Genomic DNA, 22,512 nt, shown 5'->3' on the forward strand with positions numbered 1-22,512 from the left:
ATGCTAATTTTCTCTTTGTTCCAATTTATCCTGTCCTCAATAATCTGCACCAAAAAAAAAAAAAAAAATGCCATGGTGTTATTTTGATTTTATAGAGGAAAAAGTTGATGCATCAACTGGTTTTTGTGATTTCCAGGCTACATCAGTGATCTCAGAAATTTAAAGCATCCACTATCTTAAACCAACACAGATTTGAACCAGCTCACTGAGATGTTGATTGTTAGAAAGAGGAGAGCCCCAAGAATGCCGTGAGCACAAAGAAGGGCAGGGGTCCAACATTTCAGCCAAAGGATGAGCTAAAAGGTGACAAAGAAAGCACTCTAATTTGATAACAGATCTTATTTGAGGTTTCCCATAAAGAGACAATAGACAGTTTTAGAAACCATGGTTCATGGGTTTCCAAATGGGCACATTTGTCCCATTAAGAAGAGCCAACGCCAGATAGTTTTTGGCAGGCTTCCAACCTTGTCAATTATCTCAATCTTAGTGCAGGCTTCCATCCTGGTGGGATTTCCACCTACCCAAGTGTCCTCTACCAATTTCCCCAATCCTAATTGTCTTTTCCTTTCTCTCCGATATACTGCTGAGTCTCCATGTCTCTGGAAATTAATCACTATTTGAGAGATTAATTGGAATTTTAAGACTATTCATTGTAATTTCCTCTTCCTCTTGCTTTTTTAATTTTGAGGGGAATCTACAAGGACTCTTTCAGCAACTAAAAACGTCTATTTAAAAAGAAAATGTTCCAACCCCCCAAAATAGTTGCTTCTCTGACATTTTGACTCTGTGGCTTGTCATTCATCATACCTGGAGAATTACTTAGGCTTAGTCACAAACTCCACCAGGGATTAAAAATAATTGGTTTACATAATAAGATTAATTATATATAACCATTAAAATGTTAAATGATATCTTTTCCATTCTCTGAGAGAACTCTTTCCTATTCTGAATCAGTCACTTCAGGAAGAGGAGTAAATAATTTAAAACCACAAGAAAAGATAGTAGCTGAAAACTTGTCCCATGGGTTGTGGGCCTCTGAAAGTTTTCTTTCCCCTGGGAACTGAATCTGCCTTATGACACAAAGACACACATATATCCCGCAAAGACACACACATACACTGACACACAAACACAAACCGAGACAAACAGACATAGACACACACATGTGCACACATACAGCAACTCACAGACACACCCTGACACGCATAAATGAAGACATTCACACACACACACAACATTAATTTCTACCAGAGTGAATCCTTGCCCTGGAATGACAGAGCAACAAGTATTTTTAATTCCTCTTTAACCAGTAGTAAATGTCTCCTGGCAGAGCATAAACATAAAATTGTAACTCAGAGAGAAGAAAAGACAGATGTAGATCTGTGTGCTGGTTTTAAAAATGCTTTCCTCATGGTAACGAGTTACAACTACAGGGCTGCCTCCAGGCTAAACAAGCCCCATAACCAGGACATCGGGGAGGCCTCCCAAGACTGAGACATTTCCAGAAGCAGAGAGGATGAGCTACTGGGAGTGTCTCATCTAGCTAGAGCTATATACGCAGGAGAGGTAGACAGTGAAGGAAATGGAGCCCCCCCTCCCCCCCCACCCCGTTTCAGTCTTTCTTGTTTGTTGTCCAGAGGCCATACCTATGCCATTGTATGTAAGAATCCCCAGGTCAAGCTTCTGTCGTCTTTAAGAGGGTACTGAAAACTCAGGAGATAGTGGCCAGGAGGGGTAGCAACTTAAGCGAAGAGTTTCAAACTGCAAATATTTATAAATGACAAGGACCTTACAAGTTCTACCAAGTTCCACCAAGTCCACACTCACTACCAAATCTCGGGCTGTAAACTCCTTTGTGCTGAGGTTCATATCTCCATTCATTCAGCCATTCATCCAAAAACTGTTCTTAAGAAGCTATTATATGGCAGGCCCTCTGCTAGTAGCTAGTGACCTGAGGGTCCCTGCCTTTATGGAGTAACAATCCACTGCGGACAAACTCTGAACAAGAAATTACAAGGACGCTGCTTCCCATCTTTGTGTTGCCCAGAGCCACACATGGTGGCTGGCACAAGTATGCACTCAATTTTTATGGAAAAGAGAAGGGGAAGAGGTTGGAGAAAGCAAGGATGAAAAGAATAAGACTTGAAGTATTGCCACTTCCCTTACCAATCTTACAGATACAATATTTGGGTAATTAATTTGTTAAATAAGGGATACTCAACACTGAATTAGTATACACCATATACTCAAACATACAAATATTTACTTGCCTCTATCTGGAATTATGATTATTACACATATTTAGAAATGACAATGTTTCCAGTAATGTAACCCAAAGCAAATTAGTCTCTTGTCAATAAATTGGTGGAGATTAGGGCCGCTGTCACAGAAAGAGAAACATCGCACTCTACTGATTGAGGATAATGAGCTCAAGGAATAGAAGGGACAAAAAATGCTGTGTAAGAACAGAGATCAACTTGAAGGCTCCTGTCAAAGAGTTAATACTGATCCAGAAAGCTTTCCATCCTGGCAGAAGTGAGGCTTCCTAGAAAAGTCAGATTTTAATGATGCTACAACATATGGTTAAAGGAGTAATGGGCCAAAGGGCCAAGAAAGGTTACCCCAATTCTGCATTTAGAAAAGGAAGTAAGAACATGAACAAACGTGTGATGGCTGCTGTGTGCGGGGAACCATGTCAAGCCACTGGGTGGTACAAGGGTCATAAGACCCAAGACCCTCTCTCAAGGCGCTTACTATTGATTAGTCAAGAGCCACAGAAAAGGAGGTCACACTTAAGAAGAAACGAAAGTATAACAGGGGAATAGGACTGAAGTGACTCATTTTTGAAAGTAAGAAAGTGTTTCTTCAACAGGGGCTTGGCAGCATCCAGAAATACCATCTTCAGCATCAGGAAAGCATGACCACAACGACCACAGCTTCATTTCATTAAAGCCACTTGCATTTCTGTCTTCAGGCGAATAACAGAGACACTACTGACCAGACTAAACAGGAGGAATTGCTGCTCGTGTGTGTGTGTACGTGTGTGTGTGTGTGTGTGTGTGTGTGTGTGCTCATGTGAGAGAATACCAATGTGGCATATTTTTGTAAAGAGTTCTTATCTTTTAAGATAACAACTGAAATATTTACAGATGAAATAACACCAGGCCTGAGACCTGCTTCAAAATGATCTGAACTATAGGGGTTGAGTTTAGATGACACCGGCCCATGAGCTTACAATTGTTCAAGCTGGTTCATTATACTTTTCTCTTTACTTTAAGTATATTTAAAATGATCTATATAAAAAGTTATTTCCAAAGTGGAGAGGGATTGGGGGAGGAACATATTAAGAGTATGGGATTAACAGATACACACCACCCTACATAAAAAATAGATAAGCAACAAGGATTTGCTGTATAGCATAGGGAACTATATTCAATATCTTGTAATAACCTATAATAGAATATAATCAGAAAAAAAACTGAATTGCTGTGCTGTACACCTGGATTGTAAATCAACTATACATCAGTAAAAAGAAAGTTATTTAAAATACAAATTGGTAATAAAAGCCTGCTGAATATGTAGGAAAAGATGAAACTTTTAAATCAGCTTTTAATAAAATAGCTATTCGTTGTAAGTCAAAAAATGAACAAAAGCTCCTTGAAAACTATTATTGAGTGTGAATACGAGGTTTTCATAGGGTGCCATGTATACCACAACCATGCCTTGAGCAAGGAAGTTCAATTGTTACATCTTTGGGGTTCTAGGCCAATTTATAATCTGTTTTTCACACTGCCAGTTGCCACCTGATAGTGAAGTCAATTTGTGGGCGCTGACCAGTTTTTAGATGAATGAATTAGAATACAAGAGAAAAGAAAATACAGCACATCACACATGAAGGGGTAAGCACAGCTTGCGGAGCTTGCTCACACACACAGAGTGTTCATGTTTAGGCTACTCTCAATACAATAGCCAGAATGGTTCTTGGTTAAAACCCAAGTCAGATCATGTCATTCTTCTAGAACCCTAGGGATTACCAAGGGATAATGGATCTCAGAGTAAAAGCCCAAGTCCTTACAATGGCCTGTACAGCCCACGTGATCTGCCCCACCCCCCTTCTGCTCAGTCTTATTTACCCCTTATTCACCCCAGACCCACTGATATTACTTCTGTTCCTGGAACACATCAGGCACACGCCCGCAACTGCTGTTCCCTCTGTTCGGAATGCTTTTCCTCCAGGTATCTGCATGCTGGCTCCCTCACCATCAATGTCATCTTCTCAGTAAGGCCTTCCCTGACCACACAATTTAATAATCAGATACCACCTCCCACTATTGCCTATCTCCCTTCCTGCTTTATTTTTCTCCATAGACCTTACCACCTTCTAATATATTATGGAAATTATAAATTATATATAATAATGATGCATATATTTCATAAATATACAGATTACATATAGTTTCTCTGGTTTATTATTTCTCTGTATTTAGAAGCTCTATAAGGACAAGAATTTTTGTCTGTTTTGTTCACTGCAATAATATTTCTAACACTTAGAACATCATAAATACTCAATAAGTACACACTGAATTATGTGTGTGTGCGTGCACGCATGTACACGGTGTCTGTGTGTTCTGGGTTGTAGTATAAAATATATTTCTTAGTGTAAGAAATTCCAAAAGGCTTGTCTAATATTCCCCTGGAGCACACTTTGGATATCTCTGGGCTTACTGTAAGGACTGAAAAGTGGGTGCAGGAAAGGCACCCAGTAATTCTTCATATCTTACAGACTGGGTGCCAGGAGCAAATGGGGCGAGTGATAACTGCTGTGTGAAGTACGCGTGGGAGGACAGAGGGTTGTTCCCTTCAGCACACCACCAAAACAATGGAAATTGGCAAGAGGATATCGGCAGTCACAAAATAATTTTCAAGACCCTCAGAGATGATCTGGTCCGACCTAATAATTCGACAGATGAGCATCAAAAATTCACAAAATGACAACGTAATTGGCCCCAGTCCATATGAAAAGCAAATGCCGAGACAGAACTAGCATAGACCTGGGTCACATGACCCCTTGTCCAACGATCTTCACACACTCTGGCCTGCCATAAAAATGAAAAACAGGAATCTGCTCTCCAAAAGCCTTCTGCCTGTTCTCTTTTCTTTGGAAATAACCTGAGATTCTTTCTCCAATTAGGTGCCAGTCATCTATTCCACTCAAGCCTTCACAATTTGCGGGGCTTTCTGTTTTAAAAACAAAGAGCTGCTAAAGATCACCGTTTCTCATAAATCAAAGCTTTAAAAATTCCTCACCATAGCAACCAGGAGTGGTTGAATCATCTACTATTATTCCCTGAATTTCTAATAAAACAATTCCAACTTACACCAGGCTCAGAGGTGTTAAAGTCAGTTGAGAATCAAAACCTTCAACCCTCACTGTCCTACTTTTCACTAGAGCTGAAGAATCCATCCATTTTTTAATGAATGGCTCATAACCATAAAACAGAATGTTTCAAACCATAAGGCACTAACAAGTGAAAACAATGCATCAGTAAAAGCTGTCAGTCACCTTAACTTGGAAGGGAAGCAGATACATTTTTTTTGTCAGGGAATGAATACCATTACAGAATGAATAGGTTCACTAATCGTTGGGTTCTCAACTAGACTAAATAAGTCACTTGACTGGGGGAGGCCAGGTTTCTTAGAACTCTCAGTATTTCTAGGTGCCTTTAGAGATTTCGAGGGCTACGGACATTCCTGACATACCTGTGGCAGACACTTTTGGTTCCTCCACCCTCGTTCACAGAACTCTGCTCCCTCCAGATGTCCTCACTTTCCCAGAGGAGGCTGGCCCCATCTCCATTCCAGGAAGGGGGTCATGACTGGACTGCATGCACCATGGGAATCCTATTCTTGCCAGTGATTGGCTCGCATATGAGCATGTGACAAAACTGTGACCAATGAGGCAAGGGGAAGTCTGCTGGGGGGAGGAATGCTTCTGAGACAGGTGTTCTTACTTTCCACCAAGTCAGGAGGAAAATATGATCCCTTTTTTCTTTCTAGACGTGATGCCAGGGACTACCGATGTCATCTTGACGCCAAAAGGAGAGCAAGGCTGAGGACAGAGCCCATCCACCAAGAGGGAGAGCCCACAGAACTGCAGAGAAGCAGACAGAGTGGAATGCCACAGTGTATAGTGTCCCTATCTCCCACTTCTTTGGGGGTTTTCTGCAGAAGCATCCTAACCCATGCAATAATCACGCCCTGGAATGTTCTAGTCAGGAAGTTAGGAGGTGTGAATGCGTTAGGCATGGTGTCAGCATGAGAAAAATTACACGCACAGGATGTCCCAGGGACAGTGTGTCTTTTGTTAGGGAAAGCTTGGCCAGGGACATGAGCAAGTAGGAGGACCAACGTATAAAATCCACACCTGGGGTGAGACGTGAGGGCAGCTGCAGAGGCCAGCACAAGGCACAATACCTTGCCCACGTTGTCGCAGGGGACCCAGGGCAGCCAGATTTCCCCTGAGGGAAGACAGAGAACAACAAATCCACTGTAGCCCATACCCACTTCCTCCTCTGGGTGTCAAGAAAATACTGCAAATGGGACCTTAAAGAAAGAACTAAGGAAGACGTTTCAGTACTTGCTTTGCCTTCAAACTCCCATGAATGGGTATTCATGTGGATTTTGTGTGGGTACCCATCTTAGCACTCCCATGGGGAGAAAGAAAGAGGACAGGCCGTGAACAGGTTGAAGGGGAGCCAGTCATCCTATAAATTCATACAAGCCTTTGAAGATTGAAGCCTGCCCATGAAGTGATGACCCAGGGACCCTGCTCCCCAAAGATGCCAGTCTCTATCTCCATAAGCTCCCCCACCAGAGCCAGATATTCCTCCAACCGACGGGAAGTCTGTCTTGCTCTAGGAGACTCTAAACTTGTGGGGAAAGAAGGATTTCTACAACTGAAAAACCAACAGATCTTTTTAAAATGCTTATTGATTGGATTCACTGTAGTGAACTGTACGTGGTTCTAGAAAATTTCATATTTGTAATATTCATATTTTACATCTGATCTGATCAAATGCATTTTTCTTTACTTGTTCAGGGTGAAAGTAAGCACTTTCAGAATAGCTGAGACAGCTGTACCCATGTAATATTTTAGTCATTCTAACAAAGTATTTACAGTACAATACTGTGATCTGACATGATCAAAGGGTGTCAGCTCTTTGATTAGAAACAACAAAAGAGCCAACAGATGATACCCTTGGAAACGTCTGCACATGCATCCGTCTAGTGGGGCATGGAAGAGGGGAAGAGCTGCATCACTGCACTGGTAACACTCAGCAGCATCACGTACACAGTGGGAAACTTGGTTCCCAGATGACCGCCGTTCCACTTGGAGGGCAAAAGAGTTGTGCCCAGGGCTTGAAAAGCTGCATAAAAATCTAATTAACTAGTCATGAGAAATGCATTAATTGCTTTGTCCAGCATCAGCAGAGACCTGCTGCTGTCCCTCATTTTTCAGCCAGAGGAGGGAGGACACTGTGGCCTTTAGGGGACACTGGGGAAGGAGGTATCTATCTGCCTAGTGCAGGCAGAGCTGACCCGGCGAACCAGCCACAGAGAACGCGTTTCTGTGGAACCTTTACAGGAGATCGGAGGCTGGCAGCAGAAAAAGATGAAAGTGCAAACAAAAATGGGAAGAGGAGAGGTACCTCCATGTGTTGATAAAGATATCAGTGAATACTGGAGTGAATGCCTCCTATCTGATTACAAGCATCCTATCTGGAAAGGACTTGATCTTTAAGTATATTCCAGTCTTTTCACCCTCTCATGCCTACTCTATTAATTTTTTTGGCCTCTTTTAAATAACGGGTTTACTGAGATATAATTCACACACCTACAATTCACCTCTTTAAAAGTGTACAATTCAATGACTTTTAGCGTAATCACACAGAGGTGCAACCATTATCACAATCAATTTTAGAACAATTTCATCACCCCCAAAAGAAAGCCATACCCATTAGTAGTCACTCTGGTTTCCCTCCAACCCTCCCAGCAGGAGGAAATAACTAATTGACTTTCTGTCGCTATGATTTGCCTACTCTGGACATTTCACATAAGTGGAATCATACAGTATGTGGCCTTTCTTAGCTGGCTTCTTTCACTTAGCATAGTGTTTTCAAGGTTCATCCTTGTTGTAGCATGTATATTTTATCCGTTTAAAACAAATTTCTCTATAGCTCTCCCTGTTGAACTACAGCTTCACTACTTATGTTCCTTGAGTGTTCACTATTCACTCCTGAAAAATGCTTGTGAACTACAAATGAAGTTTAAAAAGAAGTCCTGGTTCAGAAAAGTCTATGTAATTTTTCTGGGAGTCTCCTATTGCAACTAAATGCAAATAATCTATATTATCAGTTTAAAATATACTAATTTTCTAAAAAATCATTAAAGGCATGCAGCTAATGTGAAACAGTGATGGAATTTACATCACTTACAGAACTGATTTACATACAAGAGATAAAAGAGGGACTATAGCGGCATTCCTTTAATAGACTTGGGATACTGACATATTCATTTACGCGCAGTGGTTGAGAGTCCGCCTGCCGATGCGGGAGACGCGGGTTCGTGCCCTGGTCCGGGAAGATCCCACATGCCGCGGAGCAACTAAGCCCGTGAGCCATGGCCGCTGGGCCTGTGCGTCCGGAGCCTGTGCCCCGCAACGGGAGAGGCCACAACAGTGAGAGGCCCGCATACCGCAAAAAAAAAAAACAAAAAAAAAACCAACTAGTTATTGAGTGGCCTTACTACATGCCAGACACAGTTCTAGGCACTGGGGATTGACTGAACAAAACAGACAAAAAATATCCACCATCATGGAGCATGTATTTTAGTGATATGTGATAAAATCATTTAATGACAGAAAACCAAGGGAATAATAAGCAGGAAATTCAAAGTAGTGGTTACTTTGGAGGGAGGACACGGTGGGGAAGGGGAGGGTGGAACGAATTGGGCGATTAGATTTGACATAAATACTCTACCATGTGTAAAACAGCTAGCTAGTGGGAACCTGCTGTATAGCACAGGGAGCTCAGCTCAGTCCTCTGTGATAACCTAGCTGGGTGGGATGGGGCGGCATGGGAGGGAGGTCCAAGCGGGAGGGGATATAGGGATACATATAGCTGATTCACTTCATCGTACAGCAGAAACTAACACAACATTGTAAAGCAAATTTACTCCAATTAAAAAAGAAAGAAAGAAAAAGAAAGACAGACAGAAAGAGAGAGAGAAAGAAAGAAAGAAAGAAAGAAAGAAAGAAAGAAAGAAAGAAAGAAAGAAAGAAAGAAAGAGAGAAAGAGAGAGAGAGAAAGAAAAATAGAGAAAGGAAGAAAGAAGGTGGGGGAGAGAAAGGAGAAGAGAACCCAGGAAGATGCAAGGGAACAAAGTGTTTTAGGTTGGGTGGTAGCTCTCCTTATGTGAGTTACCTTTCTGTGCTTTGTAACTTGCATGTCTATTACAGATATTCATTTGCATATACTGATTATTACATCAAATTTGATTTATAAAAGAGCCACTCTTCTGGATTGGAAAGTATAAACAGTGATGTGCCTTTGGATGAGAGATTTGTCCAGGCTCATTTAAAATGTTTACGGGAATATGGGATGCACAGGGGAGTCTCACACTGAGTGGAGAAATTCTAAACTGGTGAGGTTACGCTTCAAGATTTTCAAAAGCTGTTGAAGAAGAGCAAAATAATATATTTAGAAGAGATTTTTCCAGTTATATTAGATTATCATGAACTCTGGATGATCAACTTATCACCCAGGAAAGGAATCTATGGAGCATCTATTAGAATGGGAACTTCGTGAGACCAGAGATTGTTATGTTTTGTTCACAAATTTTCAATTTCCAAGTTTCTTTCACAGACATGTTCCCATCTGATTCTCACAACAAGTATTATTAGCTCATTTTATGGATGAGAAAATGGAAATTCAGAGGGGGCCAAGTTAACACAGCCGTTGGTGCTAGTGTTTGGGCCAGATCCTCAACTTCACAGCAAGTGATACATGACACATCACGCTTGAAGTCCAGGGTTCAAATGAACCCACATTTATTTACAAAGCCTAAGAATGGATGTTAAAAACAAGTTTCAGAGAGTTACATTTAAAGCAATAAAAAGAAATACAAGTCCACTCTGAGGACAGAAAATGGATGGAACTCATTACTATAAGAAGAAGCACAAGCTAGAGCTACATATGCTCTCAGAAACATGTTTACATGAATTCCTGAATGACAGATTTACACTCAGTTATTTACGAAAAATAAGATATCTACAGGGCATCTCTTCCCTGAAAGACTGCTGTGCATTTTTACAAAATACCCCTTAATGTTATTCCTGGGGTTAGAATATAGAACCAAATAAGTACGGTGGCAATTATTATGTTCTTGTGACAAATTACATTGTCTAGCTCCAAATCATGTCTTCCGTTCATAATTCCCTAGGATTTGCTGTGGTTATGCTCCTAATCTGAACCTGATATTATTTCAAGAGAGTTGACAAAGCCGCTGTCAAATTGCTTTTTACTCTGAGGAAGAACTCACATTTGCTTTTTAAACAACAACAAAAAAGGAAAGCACATGTGTTAGTTTGGTTGCTTAAAACAAGAATAGGGCTCTCACAGGGACAAAGTTCAACCCTCAGGCATATTAACATCACATAAGAAAAAAAACCCTCTGTGCCCAGGTTACTGACAGTACCTTCAACCCTAGATATGGATCACGAGGGAGATAAGCAGAGGACACCCGGATTGAACTCCCCAGACTCCCAAAGAGAACCTAACTGCTCACAGCACTTCCTGAAGGAGACATCAAAGAGAGACAATGCTCTCTTTGCATGTGAAAGTCAGCAACATAGTATTATTTACCCAATAAACACGGTTTTACAGTCTCACTGTCTGCAGGGACAAACACTGTAGAACAAAATGGTTAATTTTTCTGTAATAAAATGAATTTGAATGAGCAACTTAAATCAATATTAGGCAGCCAAATTATGTGTATTAATATCTACACATCATTAGCAAAATCCCAAGTGAATTTTTTCATTACCGAAAGTAATGCTAGGCTTGACTTTTCACTTCCCTTGATATTAACATACATTTGGTGGGAAATAACTTTTGTTTGAAACCCAATCCACTTTGGCTTTCTGTGTATACATATACACATAAACACACACATACAGACATATACCAAGCGTGTACATGCGTGTATACATATATGCATACTCATGGCAAGAAGCTTCAGGTCAAGAGAAAATGTGTTCCTTATTCTCTAAGTTTCTCTTTCCAACTTCATAGCATTATCGCACGGCAGGCTTTCTTTGGAAAAGAGGGGTATACCTAAAACTCACAAGTAAATATGTAAAGTCTAGAACTATCGTGAAGCAAAAACCAAAAATAAACAAAAAACAAAGCACAAAACCTATATAAACAAGAATCTGATGAAACTCCCAGTCTGTCCCTCTCTATAGTATTTCATTTCGAAGTCACTGTACAGACCCAGAAAAATGAAGGACGTCTCTCAGTGTCTGAGACTAATCCAAAACAGGGACTTAAGAATCAGGGCTGAATTGGACCTGGCGGGTGGAGGGGGGAGGGAAGTTTCTGGCTTGGAAAGTGGACAGGACGGCAACCATGAGAGCCACTGAGCCAAGCAACAGGTTTTGTATGGTAGATTCTGTGAGAAAGGCTAGAACATTCTCACTGGAGTTGTCCAGACCAGTGCTGTCTAATCCAAATATAATGTGAGCCACATATGTAATTTTAAATATTCTGGCAGCTACAGTAAACATTTTTAAATAAGTTTCTTAAAATATGTTTTCTTGAGCTTCCCTGGTGGCGCAGTGGTTGAGAGTCCACCTGCCGATGCAGGGTACACGGGTTTGTGCCCCAGTCCGGGAGGATCCCACATGCCGCGGAGCGGCTGGGCCCGTGAGCCATGGCCACTGAGCCTGCGCGTCCGGAGCCTGTGCTCCGCAACGGGAGAGGCCGCAGCAGTGAGAGGCCCACGTACCGGAAAAAAAAAGAAAAAAAAAGTTTTCTTTAACCTAATGTCCAAAAAATGTTATCATTTCAAAATATAATCAATATAACAAAGTTATTCGTGAGACATTTAACATTCTTTTTGTTTTGTACAAAGTCTTCAATTCTGGTATGTATTTGAGCTTGCAGCCCATCTCAGACTAGCCACATTTCAAGGGCTAAATTGCCCAGGTGGCTACCATATTGGACAGTGCAGGTCTAGGGCTTGAGAAGACCCTTACAGGTCAGTGTTGCAGCCCTCACACTCTAGTAGATGCTGCAAAAGATTTACCCCCAAAACCATGCTCCCTGCTTCCTGCTTACCTGCTGCCCCAAAATTGATCTTTCTCAGGTCTATTCCTTGGAAGCAAAATTATTTAAGAAAAAGCACTTTACATTGTTAGAGTGGCATTATGTGAAATAACTAAGAAGTGCTGGGTTTCCTTTCCTTGAAGAAGATAGTGTTCAGCCAGGACTGAGGGTAGTCCTTAGGGCAATGATGGGGCATGATGAAATCTAGGTACTGGGCCTCTGAAGAGAAAAGAACTATGTAAGGTTATCACCCAAGTGATTCTGTGATTCATACTGCCTGAAATTTGTGATCTGAGTTATATCAATAAAGAACAAGCATTCATGCCACAGGCTTCTGGCTAGTGTGGTTTCTGAGGCCAGTGGCCTCAACATCCACCTCTTTCTTGACAGTTGCTTGACACTTGAAAGATACCCTCCACCTCTCCATTTTTTTGGTTCCACTTGAAGACGGTTACAGAAGTTCAAGGAGGAGGGCAGCTTCCTTTTCGTAGGAACTGTCATGTTCCTGCATCTTATATGCATGCATTTCCCCCCAATTAAATGTGCTGAAAATTCCAAAATCTAACTTTATTTTCCAAAAACCAGTGCATTTTCTTTGCCCTGTATGTGGGCTTTTGCAGAAGCAAAATACTTCTAGGCAAATGGTTTGCTGATGACCAAGTTGGCAGAAAATCTCTTTTAGATAGCATAGCTTAGATATGGCACTAGCAACCTCAGTCCACACATTCACAACGTCCCTATTTTCTTTATAATTTGGGGGAAGAAATGCAATTATAAGATCCAAACTTCTTCTGGATATGGCATTTCACCTACAGTGAAATGTCAAGTCAATCCAGGTCGGGAGAAAAAAACCAACAATTCTCAGGTAGAAATTGTTGCGTGTGCTCTGCCTGAACTGCTTCTGTAATTTTAGCTCCTTTATGCTTTCACTTAAGATATAAGCTAAGAAATAGATATTCTGCTGCCTGAGGATTCAGAATCTGGGAGTTTCATGAGATGATAACAGGACTTGATATGCTCACACAAAATGGAACACTTTTGAAATGCCAGTGAAGAAAATCAACTGAATGCTAAGTAGTACTTTTCTTTTTTTGCCTCATTTTTTTCTTTCACTGAGAAAATTTTCAAACCTTTAGAAAAGTTGCAAGAATAGTACAATGGATACCTATATACCGTTCACATTGCAAGACTATTCTCAAATATAGATACTCAGAAGTCCAATATCCTGGGTGTTCACTCTGAAGAGTAATGACTTGGTAACACCTCCCAGTTCGTAATGCTGGTGAGAATAAGCTTTGGTCAGACTGAGGTGAGGGTCTGGCTTACTACTGAGGGCAACAAAATAAAGCACAAGTATGTAACTGTATTTTCTCTGTCACCCATGAGCATGGATTTCAGCAGTAAACTCGAATGTCAGCAACTTTGTAAACAGCTAGAAACGAACCAACCCCTTATGTTTCAAGAGGGAAAAGCATGATCTTTGAAATTGAGAAGACTTTGCTCTAATCCTATCACCTCAAATCCAAGCCCCATCCCTCTCTGAACCTATTTCTTTGTTTATAAAATGGGATATAATGTCTACCTCAGAGAAATATTGCGAAAATTGTATGAGATAATGTAAACAGAATGACACTTAGCAGCCATTCAGTAGTATTAGTTGCTTTTACAGTTTACTATGCATTTTCCCAAACAGTACTTCAGGAATGACAACCGCATGGGATAAATTTGTCAGATATTGCTACTTCTGGTTTACAGCCAAGAGAACTGAGGCTCAGACACATTAAGGGAAGGAGAGAGGGAGAAGAGAATTGGCCTCTAATAAGCAGGAGTGCTGGCCAGGTCTGCAGAGGGGATGCTTCTATCACCTGTCGATGCTCATCTCAGCTCCAGAAACAGACTCTCACAACTGCAGTTTGCAGCGAGGCATTTAAGGCTCAGAGGGGCCAACTTCACCAAAGACCACATAGCTAGCTAGTTGGTCTGGTTAAGTATCCGGTTAAAGTGCCTATGTTAAGGGTTTAGGAGCCTTGGTAAAGGGTTCAAGGGCCTTGGTTAATGGTTTAAGGGTCCTGGTTAAGGGCTTAAGGGCTCTGACAGAGGATTTAAGGGCTTTGGTAAAAGGTGTAGGTGCCCTGGCTAAGGGTTTAAATATCCTAGTTAAAGGTTTAAATGTCCAGAATCTTCTGATTCCACATTTATGGCTCTTCCTACGACATCTAACGAAGACACATTTCAGAAGGTGGGATCTCTCCCTAGCTCAAGGAAGCAGACTGTTTCTCCAGATCTATTTGATTCTTTTTTTTTTTTTAATTGGAGTATAACTGCCTTACAATGTTGTGTTAGTTTCTGCTGTACAACGAAGTGAATCAGCTATATGTATACATATATCCCCTCCCTCTTGGACCTCCCTCCCACCCACCCCCCATCTAGGTCACCACAGAGCACAGAGCTGAGCTCCCTGTGCTATATAGCAGGTTCCCACTAGTTAGCTATTTTACATATTGTAGTGTATATATGTCAATCCTAATCTCCCAATTCATCCCACCCTCCCCTTCCCCCGTGTCCACCCATCCATTCTCTACATCTGCATCTCTATTCCTGCCCTGAAAATAGGTTATTCAGTACCATTTTTCTAAATTCCACATGTATGCATTAATATATGATATTGGTTTCTCTCTTTCTGACTTCACTCTGTATGACAGACTCCTTCAACATGACCCAATTTCATTCCTTTTAATGAGTTAGTATTATTCCATTGTATGTGTGTGTATATATATATATATACACATATATACATATATACACATATATATGTATATAAATATATATGCATATATATACACCACATATATATATATGTGGTATATATATATATATATACACATATACATATATACACCACATCTTCTTTATCCATTCATCTGTCGATGGGCATTTAGGTTGCTTCGATGACCTGGCTATTGTAAATAGCGCTGCAATGAACATTGGGGTGCATGTGTCTTTTTGAATTATGGTTTTCTCAGGGTATATGCCAAGTAGTGGGATTGCTGGGTCATATGGTAATTCTATTTTTAGTTTTTAAGGAACCTCCATACTGTTCTCCATAGTGGCTGTATCAATTCAGATCTATTTGATTCTGCCAGGCAACTGGCATCTAGCCTCTCTCCTCGACAGAATGCTCTCCTCCACAGGCCCACCAAAGGCATGGGGTGATTGGTGGCCTGCATAGTGAGTGGGCGATATCTCAATTCCAGGAATCTGATCAATGTCCCCTCTGACCTGAGGTGATGATGACATTTTAAATAAGGTTATTAATTGAACACCTTTCTTAGAGAATGTCTATGGGAACTCAGACATTGGATGATTGAAAATAACACTTTAAACTGTGGAGGTGCTACTGTGAATGGGCTGAAGTTGGGTAACTTTGACAGGCCAAACTGCTGAAGCAAGGCCATGCTGTCATTAGGCCATATTGTAAAGACTATATTAGAAGATTGGTCCCCACGAAGGTGTTCAATTAGTAATACATGAGGGAAGAAGCAGGTTATTTGCACAAGCAGCTGGTGGATGGCTCTCCCCCAGTGCACACATGCCATATTCAGCCTCAGACCCTAGTGGACAGCCACATGGGTCCCCTGGCAGAGCAGACTGCATGTGGGTTCAGCACATTCCAACTGGGTTTTCCTCTAGCCATGGAAACTTTAAATAGACCTCTGCTTTCATTAGTAACTTTGAGACACATGGGTGTGTTCTATCACACCCATCAGCCTGCACCAGAGATGGAGGCGTCCATCTTGACACTCTGACCAGAGTCCATGTGAGAACAGTAGCTGCCTTTCCCACTGAGCAAGTGGAAGGAGAAGCAGCAAGGTGCTTGGAGGACTGGGAAACTATTAACAGTAAAGCAGACCAAAGGCAGGGTTTCTGAAAACATCTCTGAATAGAAATCTGACCAACATAATAACTGATGAGAAAAGCAAAAGGGAGAAAGAAAGAAAAAAAAGAAAGAAAGAGGGCGGGAGGGAGGCAAGCCAGCCATTCATTTTGAAAATTCAATGACACACACACACACACACACAAAAAAAAAATTCAATGACATATTTTAGGAGCCATGAAATGTGAATACATTCATAAAAGATAAATCATGGGTGAATGATAGCTGGGTGCTATTAATCTTATTATCACTCAGTTCCTTTCTCTTTCTTTATATCTAACTATCTTGGCAGGATCTTAACGTTCTGGCAGAAAACACTTTCCCAAACCATACCAAGATGACACTGCTCATGTATAGGTGTTCCAATCCTAATGTCCGGTTATTTTCAACATTGTGTGAAAACAGGAGACCCTGCAGAGCAGAAGATGGCCCTCAGCAGAACTGACACTCTGGCCAAGCCCCAGGAGGCAGTGCAAAGAACACATTGTTCAGTTAAACCCCACAGAGACTGGCCTCAGAAAATACCTGGAGTTTGCATCCCCCAAAAGTTGAACAAATGTCAAGGTCATTCAAAACTCTTCATAGGGTTAGTGGGAGGTTGGGGCGCATCTGGAGTTTTAACAAAAGTATACAAATCAGTGGGCCTTTGTCAAACACTGCAAACAAGCTGTCATGCTTAAAGAAGAGCCTCCTTTTCTCTCAGATTTTATACCACTGGGTTCATCTCAGGTACCACAAAGTACAGTGAAAATCTAATAAGTTAAAATAAGCTGTGGAAAGGTCACCAGAAAAACAGCAAAAAACAATATTCTTCATCTGAGTGAATGATTTCTCTCAGAGGATTCACTTTTAGATTGTGAGTTTTAAAAAATCTGCAATGTTTTTGAAATTGCAATTTTTTTGTGTACACAATTTCAGGTGATCAATTCTTCCTGACATTCTAGGTGATTGAAATTAAATTGCCAGCAGTTATCACTAAAACAAAGGTAAGGATATTTTGCTTACACATAATTGAATATTTCTGAAGTCTAAAGGACTAGAAGACTTCTCAGTGTGACTGTCTGTTTCAACAGATACCTTGTTTTGTAGTATTGGATCCATGGAGTTTCTAATTACTCGTATATAAGTCTTGGCAGCATTACTGTAGTTCAATTTTGCCTTCTGCATCTAGGAATGTGCAAGATTTGTATATGCCACTGGTTGTGACTCGCCAATAACAAGTAATGAAAATTCCTATTTATCATTTCTAGGATCAACACCAGTTTGACAGCAGAAAATGGCATTACTTACCTGGCACACAATTACTGTTGTACAGAATCTGGAAAAATAAATCCCTCAATCTATTCAGGAATGTTCTTTTCCCAATTAAGGCTTCAATGACTCTGCACATAACACTGATTTTTACCTTTTTCTATTTGCATTTTAATTTCAAAAGTCCCTGTCGATTTCATTTCTATAATACAGTGTGTTTATGTTTTCAAAATCTTAATAACTTCTTATCCCAGGAGTCCCTTTATTATTTAATTTTTTTACTTTGTTCAGTTACTGGAAAAATCTCATAGCTTCTTTATCTATTACTTTACTTGAGTTGATATTTTTTGTTACTTTGTGAAATTATTCATTTGGTGATCACATGACTAATATGCAAAAAGTTCTTATTTCAATTATAAAAGCAAATTTAATTCATGATTATTAAGAAAAGTATTTTTGCAAGTCAACCACTGTTTATTTCAGAATATAATCAAGTACCACAGGCTAGATTAAAAACTTAAGGATAGGGATTTTTTTCCCCCCGATTTAAAATAAAACAGGTAATCAAACCTTCCTGCCAATCTAGGTGACTGTGAAATTTAATCACCAGCAGTTATCATTAAAACAAAGGCAAAACAATTTCTTTTACACATAATTGAATACTTCAGAAACAAATTTCTAAAGAGTTCTCAGAAAATGTATTTAAAAATTAATTTTAACCTGATTATTTCATCTGTTGTGTGTCAGATGGTAATGTAGAATAAATGAGATGCTTGGGTGATGTGGTCCAACAACAGCAGGTAAGAACATATTCTCAAGAAAATCAGATAATTTTGAGCTTAGTATGAGTAAATTATTAGATTTTTACTCTTCACACAAATCCATCCAAACCTAAACCTCCTCTAAGAGAGGTTTAACCCATGGTATTCTATTCAAGTTCACCTCTCCATATCCTGGACACTACAGAATCAACCATTCCTTTCTCAGTGCTCAATTGCCCAAGTATGTTCTAAGGTGTTGGAGAGCTGTGCCATTAAAATCCATTGCTACCTGAGCAGAAAGAAAGCGTCCTATATTGGCACCAAAGGTGAGTGATCTGGTAGCTCTGTGAATGAGGCTGCTGATGGGTCTATAAGCACAACTGTCCAGAGGAGAGGAACCACCAAGAAAACGGGTCAATAGCCCTAAGAATGAAGTTGAAAATTAGGCAATGAACTTCCCTATCTCCAGACCTTTACCTAAGGTCTTACCTCTTCCTGAAGGTAGAGGTAAACATTCCTTTCAATGTTTTTGAAAACATTCCACTCATCCTTCAAGGCTCAACTCATATGTCACCCCCTACTGACCCCTCACAACTGAGGTCATCACTCTCTTCCCTGCACTCTCCTCCCCATAATTTATTTTATCAAAATGGAAAACAGATTGCTATTTGCTTGTCCATCTCTGCTGCTGGATGGAGAGGGAAAGGGTCTTGATGCATTTTTCTATTCCATACACTTGGGATTATGCCTGAAACCTAAAAGGAACTTAATAAATGCTTGTTTAACGGAACTCAAACCTCAAGACCAAACTTAACATGCACGTAAGAGGCAGGTTTGATGTGTGCTGGACTTATTTCTGTACCTAAAGTCTGAGTCAGTGAGAGCTTTCTTTTTCATTCCTCCAAGGAACAAACTTTATTCACACCAAGCACTTATTAAGTGCCACACCCTGTGCTAAATGCTCTATACACATTATCTCACTTAATCCCCATGACATTCTTATGAAATAGTTCCTATTATTAGCATCAGTCTCATTTATCGATGAGGAAAGTGAGGCTTGGAGAAGTTAAATAACTTACCCCAAGTTACCCACTGCTGGAGCCAAACTCAAGGACAATAATCCCAGAACTTCAGAACCAGAAGGAATCCTTTAAATTATCTTCCTCACTTAACCTCCTTGAATCTAAGGCTTATAACTTACTGCCTGGCACATAGTAGGCCCTCCAAAATGGTGATTAATAGACTGATGGAGTGTCCTAATTTTTCAGACTCTGGCCTCTGCCTGGGAGAACCCAGCTGCCATCACAAACAGGCTCTATTCTTTCCTGCCCAACACCTCCCACAGGTGTGAATTGCTTGTGTCACCTGAATTATTCATGAACCACACGATGGTAAGTGAGTTTAAAAAGAGAATTCTGGCTCTCAAATTTTTCAAGACAAAGTACCTGATTAATTGGTGAATTAGCCAATATAAGCTCATGGCCCATGGTTGAGTCATACCAAAAAATATACCTCTGCCCACTTTTTGAATTTAAGCTTTTGCATAATTTTCCAGTTTCCATTAGGATTTAAAACAGTGGCAACTAAAGCAGAAAAGAGAACCATCACAAGCATCTCTATTCTGTCTACAAAGCAATTAACATCATCTAAAGCTTATACTGTGCTGCTTCAAACCCATGTATTCTTCCTAAGGCTGAGTTAGGTTTTTCAATAACATTCCTTAGGCTTAAGGAGATCTTTCATCAAGATCTGAAAATTCAGATGCCACAGCACCTGTAATTTATACCATCAGTAAATCATGTGATAACACTGCCTTATTGTCCTTTACCCTTTCTTCTTTCCCTTCGTCACCTCTCCCCCCCCCCCAGTTCATTTTCTTGTGGGCCATTTTCGGAGAGGGATAACCATATGCTGATCATAAGCTAACATCACTGTGCTTTAAATTCAATGTTAGTCAACCAAAATGAATTGAAAAGCAGCAGCAGTGGTTTGGGGGTACTAAAAATAAGATGTAGCATTTGCTGAGTCCTCAGAATTAAAACCACAGGCGGTCAACTTGTTGCTGCTCTTAATAAGATATGACTGTTCTGCCCAATTGGTTGCTACTACCAGAAACTTCAACTATATCGTACACATAACAACACTGTGCTTTTCATTAGTTGGCAGTGACCAAGAAAGGAAGTGCTATTTCCCTGGAACTCAAACCTGCCAAAAAAGATAATAAATGGCTTTCAAGCGATCACCTTGTTCCACGTCACAACTGAACCTTAGTCAAATCACCTTGCATTTATGATTTAATTAGTCACACATCTAGAGATATGGTTCCTTAATGCTTGGCTTGCTGTCCAATGCCTCCAACAAACTGTTTCTTCCTGTGAGTTTAATTTTTGGGTAATAATTTAAAACACACACACAATAGGAATTAATACAATATTGATATATTAAGCATTTCCTTTAGGACTTCAAGAGCTTCTTGACCCCTGAATACTGTAAACTACACTAAATGTCTTATCAGCTAACCCTTTAGGGTTTGTCATTAAAGTTTTCAACGACTAGCGAGGTAGAAGAATTCAACCTAATTCATCATCCTGATTAGAAACCTGTCATACTCAGAATCCAGTGGGTCTGCTTCTATTGATTCCTACTCCTTCAGATTCATTAGCAATTTTTTCTCTTCAATTAGACCCGCTGTTCAATGTAGGAAAGCTGAAAGAAGCCCTTCCTTCCTCGGCCGCGCTTGGAAAAAAAAAAAAAAAAAATGTATGCCTGGAAAGTAAAATCACAGAACGTATTCCAAGAGGCCATAGAGGAAAGTCACTCACACACACACACACAATTGCACACTTGCAAACGGGCAAATCGTCAGAGGCTGGGCTCGACCTCGCTTCCCCTAACTCGCTTCGATCAGAACCAGAAAGAGAATTACCTCTATCTCCAACCCATACCCCAAGCGGGGGTCTCCACGGAGCTAATTTCTGAAACAAACAAAGAAAATCAAGTCTGCGAGAAGCGAGGGTTTGCTCCCTCCCTGCCTTGAATTTGGACATCCAGCGGAGCGGGCACCGCATAGCCAGCGGGTCGGGGCGCCCAGCGTCACCCTAACCTTCCCGGCCCCGCCAGCCCGGGTTCCGGGGGCGCCAGAAAGTGCGAGCCCGCCCCTGCCCAGTTTGCTTCTCGCCTGCTGCTGCCCAAATCCCCAGAACCCCCGCGTCTGCACACTAAGGGCGCCCCGCTCCCCCACCTCTGCGCTGTCAGACGCCAGGCGCGGAGGTGCTGTGGGCACCGAGGGTGCTGGCCAGCCAAACAAGTATCACACCGGCCGCCTGCCCTCACCCCGGGAGAGCGGGCAAGACGGCCACAGGTAGGCTCTCTCCATCCCAGAGTGAGGGGCGAGGGCAGCGGGAGACAGACCCAGCGGGGCAATCGCGCCCGATGGGCTGAAACTCACCGGAGGACACCGAGGAGCCGGACAGGCTGGAGTTGCTGGACGCTGCCATCTCCGCACGCCCCGCGCAACGCTGCTTGCTCAGCCGCGGTGCGGACGCCGACGCCGCTGTCCTGGCCCGGCAGCTCGCAACCTCCGCGGCCCCCAGCCCATGGCAAAGTCCTGGGGACGCGCAGAAAGCACCAGCCTCCGGACTCTGCCTGCACTTCCTGCTCCGCCAGATGACGCGCTGCTGCCGCCGCTATTTATTTGTGGTTTCCGTCACTCTGGGCGCCTTCGCACGCTTTTCTCCCAGTGTCGAGGGTAGGTGGGAGCGGAGGGAGGCCGAGGGGCGGCCGGAGCAGACGAATCGTGCCTCCAGCTGAGCCCCAGCTGCGGTCCGCGCTCCCCAGCGCGCAGCTGGGACCAGGGCGCCCCGGCGGACCCGAGCCGCCCCGCCGGCTCCCGGCACCCTCCCCCCGGCTCCCGCCTCCCCCGCGGCACTTCAAGCTGCCCGGGCAAAGGCGGCGGGAGACAGACAGACAGAGCGACCTCCCCCTTCTCCCTCCGCCCCAACTCCGCTCGCGCGCACACAAAGGAAGGAGAGGAGACGCGGGAGCTCGGGGGCTGGTTCAGCTGCCGCGGGCTTGACAGCTCCTGCGACGGGGGCTGGAGGGGGAGGCTGTGGGCTGCAGGGCGGGGCGACACTGGCCCGGGGAGCCGGACCCCGAGGTGCCGGGGAAGCCGCTGGGGGGC

At 42.0% G+C, this 22,512-nt stretch overlaps 1 protein-coding gene across 1 annotated transcript in view; it reads right to left on the reverse strand.

Moving 5' to 3' along the window:
- The window catches only part of CHN2 (chimerin 2), a 321,413-nt gene extending 299,193 nt beyond the window's left edge, over positions 1-22,220 (reverse strand). The window contains exon 1 of the mRNA XM_059074355.2: positions 21,781-22,220. Coding sequence (XP_058930338.1) covers positions 21,781-21,829 — 49 coding nt within the window. The 5' untranslated portion in view covers positions 21,830-22,220. The remainder of the gene's footprint in view (positions 1-21,780) is intronic.
- Between the last annotated feature and the right edge of the window lie 292 nt (positions 22,221-22,512).

Source organism: Kogia breviceps, chromosome 9 (assembly GCF_026419965.1).
Source record: "Kogia breviceps isolate mKogBre1 chromosome 9, mKogBre1 haplotype 1, whole genome shotgun sequence".
Taxonomy (NCBI): domain Eukaryota; kingdom Metazoa; phylum Chordata; class Mammalia; order Artiodactyla; family Physeteridae; genus Kogia; species Kogia breviceps.